Source organism: Sapajus apella, unplaced genomic scaffold (assembly GCF_009761245.1).
Source record: "Sapajus apella isolate SASKATOON/1434 unplaced genomic scaffold, GSC_monkey_1.0 scaffold2762, whole genome shotgun sequence".
Classification (NCBI taxonomy): Eukaryota; Metazoa; Chordata; class Mammalia; order Primates; family Cebidae; genus Sapajus; species Sapajus apella.
In genome coordinates, this window is record NW_022439688.1 from 1 (window position 1) to 6,075 (window position 6,075).

General features: G+C 44.9%; 1 protein-coding gene across 1 annotated transcript; it reads left to right on the plus strand.

Moving 5' to 3' along the window:
• Positions 1–12: 12 nt before the first annotated feature.
• LOC116547350 (C-C motif chemokine 15-like) lies at positions 13–1,872 on the plus strand. Its single transcript, XM_032273330.1, has 5 exons — positions 13–21; positions 277–330; positions 533–583; positions 1,058–1,169; positions 1,583–1,872. Exons 2-5 carry the CDS (start codon positions 291–293, stop codon positions 1,695–1,697), a joined length of 318 nt encoding a protein of 105 aa, XP_032129221.1. The 5' UTR covers positions 13–21; positions 277–290; the 3' UTR covers positions 1,698–1,872.
• Positions 1,873–6,075: the final 4,203 nt, after the last annotated feature.

Below are 6,075 nucleotides of genomic sequence, written 5' to 3' on the forward strand. Positions count from 1 at the left end.
GAACCATGTTAGATTTTGCAGGTTGCTTTTAGTATTTCAGAGTCAACCCAACGTTTTCATGTCCACGTTTTCAAAAGGTCCCTGAAAAAACTCAAGGCCCTAAGGGAATAAATGGGCTGGGAGGTAAGCCTAGAACCCAGACAGGTGGTAGTGGGTCCAGTGTCAGAGCCTCTCTGCCTCACGAAGGGGATGAGCAATGGGGTGGGTGGAGATGCTGAAGCACTGCTGTCGCCCAGTGATTTCCTTCCTTGTCCTATTTGTTTCTTCTGGATGCAGAGACAGAGTCCGTGATGTCAGAGCTTCCATTGGAACATCCATTAGTTCAGAATGGTAAGTGACCAGATATGGCATACATTAGTTCAGAACAGTCCATGATCAGATGTGGCATACATTTAAACAGTAAGTGATCAGATCTGGTCCAGCGTCAGAGCCTCTCTGCCTCAGGAGGGGGATGAGCAATGGGGTGGGTGGAGATGATACAACACTACTGCCGCCCAGTGATTTCCTTCCCTGCCCTGTCTGTTTCTTCCAGATGCAGGGACAGAGTTCGTGATATCAGAGGTTTCATTGGAACAACCAGCAGGTCAGAACAAATATGGCATACATTCAAAAGCAGCGGGCAGGTGGAGGTCTCAACTATGAGATCCATTGTCCCTGTTTACAGAATGGAAGGAGAATGAGAGGGTCTTGAGGGTGGTGAACATCTCCAAGGAAGATCAGGAATGGGCCACAGAGACCTCCTTCATAGATGCCTTCTCGATTCCCCTCTGGCTGTCCCAAGAGTCTGCTCCTTTGGGGCAGAAGGTGCTTTCTGATGCCTGCAGGTGTCTGCAGATGCCTTCCCCTTCTGAGGGAAATGTTCCTGGTCCTGCTGTGGCCCACCCTGGGTGCTCTCAGACACATAGGTCAACCCTGGGCAGGGTCTGAAGCAGGGAGATGCCAGGAAGTGCTGGCTGAGGAAGAGGAAACATGTCTTACAAGGCATGTGCCTTTTCACCCTCCACAGTGCTCTCAAGGAGAAAGACTGGCCCTCAGACAACACTTTTTCTTTCAACAGGTTTAACCCTTCCTGCTGACTGCTGCTACTCCTTCTCTCAACAAACCATCCGGTGTTCTCTCATGAATTATTATTTTGAAACGGGCAACAAGTGCCCCAAGCCAGGTGTCATGTAAGTGCCAAGCTCACTAACCATGTGCTGGGGAAGAAGAAGCCCCCAGCGTCTTACAGGGAAGACCCGATGGATGGGCATCCATCGGGTCCCACCCTCTGGAGCCAGGTGCGGGGCAGCTGTGTCCTTATGAGGATCCTGCAGGGTATCAGGGATGAGACACTCCCAGTGGAGAGGAGGTAGGGAAGGAAGAATAAAGCAGGCACAAGTTTGCCCAAGGACACTTCCATGAGTCATTAAGGAGCCCCATAGGCTGAGAGGGTCTCAAGAGGACACTGAGCTGCCATCAGCAGAGAAAGGAAAAAAATAGGCTGTGTTGAGTGGGAGATCTGAGAGGCAGGGAGGATGGGGCCCCCTGTCTCAACCTGCTAAACACACCTCACTTTGCAACCTTTCTCTCGGTTGTTCCCCAGCTTCCTCAGCAAGAGGGGGCAACAGATCTGTACCAAACTCAGTGATCCAGGAGTTCAGGATTGCATGAGAAGGCTGACGCCCTACCCAGTATCCCAAATCCGGGAACCAAAATAAACAGACAAGAGTCCAGCCATCCACTTCCAACACCTCTTCTGTGTCTCTTGGCCTGAATTTTTTTTAAAAAAAAGTATTGTTGTGTCTGGTAATGCAAGCAATGCATCTAATAAAGAGTGTTCAATTTTTAACTTTGCTTGAGTTTTAAGAGGAAATAAACTCATATAAAACTGAAGGAACTGCGGAGCCCCAATATGATTAAATACAAATTCACCTTATATCTCATCTTCTCCTCTCTACTGAAACAGCTCATCTTCAAAGGCTTGGCTACAATTTCAAGAAAGTTTTTTGAACTCCATCATTTGCCCAATTCACACCATTTTCTAGTTTACTTTACATTTGATCCATTATAATCCCATAACAATTTTTATTTTTCCCACAATTTCCTTTTGATATTTTTCTATTCACCAAAAGGAAAATACTATTTGTTTCCTTATCAGCCCATATTTGCACTTGCATATGCACACCATTTGTTTCATGATAACTACTTCATTCTTTGAGACAGCCTTCAAGGACCTTCTAACTTCCTATTCCAATTTGCAGAAATGCTTTCTGGACCTGCCAAAATAATAATGATAATAACAAGTGACACTGGGATTTCTTCTCATCACACATTTGAGTTCATTCCGCCATGACAGGCAGCCCACAGCTTCCTCTTCCTTTGGTTTATTTTTTATTTTGCTAGAAGATCCTTGAACTGCCTTGTGCTTTAAAAGATGACAAAGGCAGACACTCTCCTTTGCTCCATAGGTGCCAGGGCAGGCACAACTCAGGCTTGGCCAATCTATGCTCCCTTCCAGAGATCTGAGCCTGAAACAAGTGTTGCAGAGAAGCAGAAAAAGAAAGGACTCCATCCAGGTGACAGTGGTGGTGGCAACAGCTTCCAGGTTTTGGAGGCAGCAATGCCAGCACATGTGCCCCATGACCAGTGCTAGAGGTCAGCACCACTAGCTGCAGTGCCCAGCAGCAGTGGCAGCATTCACACCAGTTGATTCTTGTAGCATGATTTTTGGATGTGGTTTTTGAGCTGGTCTCTCTAGGTTTCTACCTCTGCCTACCAGGTTCAAGCAATTCTTCTGCTGGGATTACAGGCACCCACTACCACGCCTGGCTAATTTCTGTATTTTCAGTTAGAGACAGGGTTTTATCATGTTGGCCAGGCTGGTCTCGAACTCCTGACCTCAGATCATCCACTCACCTTGGTAGCCTTTTTGAGATGGAGTCTTCCTCTGTCACCCAGGCTAAAGTGCAGTGGTGCGATCTCAGTGCACTACAACATCTGCCACCTGGGTTCAAGTGATTCTCCTGCCGCAGCCGCCCGAGTAGCTGGAATTATAGGTACCCACCACGACGCCCAGAAAATTTTTGTTTTTTTTAGTAGAGACAGGGTTTCACCATGTTGGCCAGGCTGGTCTTGAACTCCTGACCTCAAATGATCTGCTTGCCTCAGCCTCCCAAAGTGCTGGGATTATAAGCGTAAACTACCCACCAGACCTGGCCCAAGATTTTCCATTCTAACCAAGTATCTAGCCACTCACAGAAGGTCAAAAACATGTTATGTGCAGGTTAATTGCATAATAAATACTCTGTTCTCACAGTTCCTCAGAAACAGCATGTTCTTTTTTGCTTCCTTGCTTTCTGTGGTGCCCTCTGCCAGGCATGCCCTCCTCTCAACTTTGCCCAGCAAAACTCAACCCAACCTCAAGAGCTCAGATTAGATGCTCCCATAAAACCCTTCCCCTTCATCCCAGCCAGAAGGGCTCATCTCCCTTTCTCTGGAATCTTGAAACATATATTTATTGTCACTCAAAAAGATTATTATTGAGTGGCTACTTCAGATTATGCATTGTGCCAGGCATTAGGAAAACTATGAAAACCAAACAAAGTTGAATATTGCCCTTCAAGAATATATCAGTCCAGAGCCGGGTGGGGTGGCTCACGTCTGTAATCCCAGTACTTTGGGAGGCCGAGGTGAACAGATCACCTGAGGTTAGGAGTTCAAGATCAGCCTACCAACGTGGTGAAACCTTGTCTCTACTGAAAACACAAAAATTAGCCAGGCATGGAGATGGGCACTCTGAATCCCAGCTACTCAGGAGACTGAGGCAGGAGAATCGCTTGAACCCAGAAGGCAGAGGTTGAAGTGAGCCGAGATCATGCCACTACACTTCAGCCTGGGTGACAGAGCAAGACTCTGTCTCAAAAAAAAAAAAAGAATATATCAGTTCATAGAGAAGACTGAAAATAAGAATAAGAATGATGCTTGGGTGCAAAAAATCATATCTAATTCATTGCTAAGTCTCCAGATTTTTATGCAACATTGGAGCAAAAACAGGAAGATATTTATCCTAGAGGCAACCAACCTGGGACTCAAGTCTCCCCAGGCCCTAGTTGGACTGGCCAATGGCTGAAGAGACCACATGATATTGAAGCATCGCATTTAGAAAGCTGTATGATAGATAAGGCTTCTGAAACTTCAGCATGCATAAGACTCACCAGGAAGGCTTGTGGAAACACAGATTGTGGGCTCCCACTCCCAGAAATCTGGTTCAGTAGGACATGGGTAGTGCCGAAGAATCAGCATTTCTAATGAGTTTCCAGGTAATGCTGATGCTGCAAAGTGCAGTGGAAATTTGAAGAGGAATTCACTCCTGACTTCGTAACTTCACCATTGTTTGCGGTATTCTAAACAGCACATATTTCTTTAGTAATCAAAAAATTAAAAAGTTGAAAAATGCATATTCATTGTCTTTTCAACTAAATGGGCCAACTTTTCAATTGTGTTGATATTAGATTTATTTTGTGATGAAACTCATCAAACCGGTTTAATTATAAAATAAACATAAAATTGGAAAAGTTTTAAACATGGTTAAAGAGTCTGACCATCAATTTGGAATTTTTAAAAGTACAAATCTTGAGCTGGGTGCAGTGGCTCATGCCTGTAATCCCAGCATTTTGGAAGGCCAAAGTGGGCGGATCCCTTGAGGTCAAGAGTTTGAGACCAGCCTGGCAAACATGATGAAAACCTCCTCTCTGCTAAAAATACAAAAATAAGCCAGGTGTGGTGGTGTGCATTTGTAGTCTGAGTTACTTGGGAGGCTGAGGTGGGAGGATCGCTTGAGCTCAGGAGGTCAAGGCTGCAGTGAGCTGAGATCACACCATTGTACTCCAGCCTGGGTGACAGAGTGAGACCCTGTCTCAAAAAAAAAAAAAAGAAAAAAAATTGAAAATGAAACAAAATAGCTAGAAAAAAGGTGCTTAAAAGTCATTTTAAAAATCTAAAAAAATTAAATCTAAAAAAAATCTCGGTATGGTGCCTCACACCTGTAATCTCAGCACTTTGGGAAGCCAGGAGTTCAAGACCAGCCTGGCCAACATGGTGAAATCCCATCTCTACTAAAATACAAATATTAGCTGGGCCTGGTAGCAGGTGCCTGTAATCCCAGCTACTTGGGAGGCTGAGGCAGGAGAACTGGCTGAACCCAAAAGGCAGATGTTGCAGTGAGCCGAGATCATACCACTGCACTCCAGTCTGGGCAACAGAGAGAAACTCCAACTCAAAAAAAAAAAAAAAAAAAAAAAAAATCTAAATAGAGCTTCATGGAGATCATGAAACATCCATATTTTTAATCTTTTAATTTTAGAACCAGAGACAAAATTTAAAAGTAATATAACTCATCTCCTCAACTGAGGGCTCAACCAGGGCCAGGGCAGAGGAGATGATGCACACGGTTGAGGCCAGTGTGGCCAGAGTCCAGAATACTGTGAGACTGGTTACATACAGTGAACCCAGCAAATAAATACATACATTGAGGTTAATGGGAGCACAAGTCCCTATTGTTAGAGGAGGGAGGGAAACATATAGAAGGGGGAAAGACTGAAATAACTCTGTGGTGTTAACTTGGAATTGGACATAGTGGTGTAAACTTTTGTTTTTTCACATAGCTAGAAAGAGGATATAGAAATTGCTAATAATAGGCTGGGCATGGTGGCTTACGTCTGTAATCCCAACACTCTGGGAGGCGGAGGCGAGTAAATCACCTGAGGTCTGGACTTCGAGACCAGATTGGTCAACATGCAAAAACCCATTTCTAAAAATATAAAAATTAGCTGGGCATGGTGACCTGTACCTGCAACTGCACTTCTGGGGTTCAAGTAATTCTCCTGCCTCAACCTCCCAAATAGCCCTGCCTCAACCTCCCAAGTAGACTGACCTGGCTACTTGGGAGGCTGAGGCAGGAGAATCACTTGAACCTGAGAGGCAAAGGTTTCAGTGAGTCGAGACTGCACCACTTCATTCCTGGGCAACAGAGTGAGACTCCATCTCGAAAGAAAAAAAGAAAGAAAGAAGAAAGAAAGAAAAGAAAGAAAAGAAAGA

What these genes read in the sequence shown, in the direction of transcription:
- LOC116547350 (XM_032273330.1), top strand. Translation starts at nt 291, where the DNA reads ATGTCAGAGCTTCCATTGGAACATCCATTAGTTCAGAATG. An exon ending in TTCATTGGAACAACCAGCAG is followed by an intron (nt 584 to 1,057) that starts GTCAGAACAAAT and finishes TTCTTTCAACAG; the next exon opens with GTTTAACCCTTCCTGCTGAC. An exon ending in TGCCCCAAGCCAGGTGTCAT is followed by an intron (nt 1,170 to 1,582) that starts GTAAGTGCCAAG and finishes GTTGTTCCCCAG; the next exon opens with CTTCCTCAGCAAGAGGGGGC.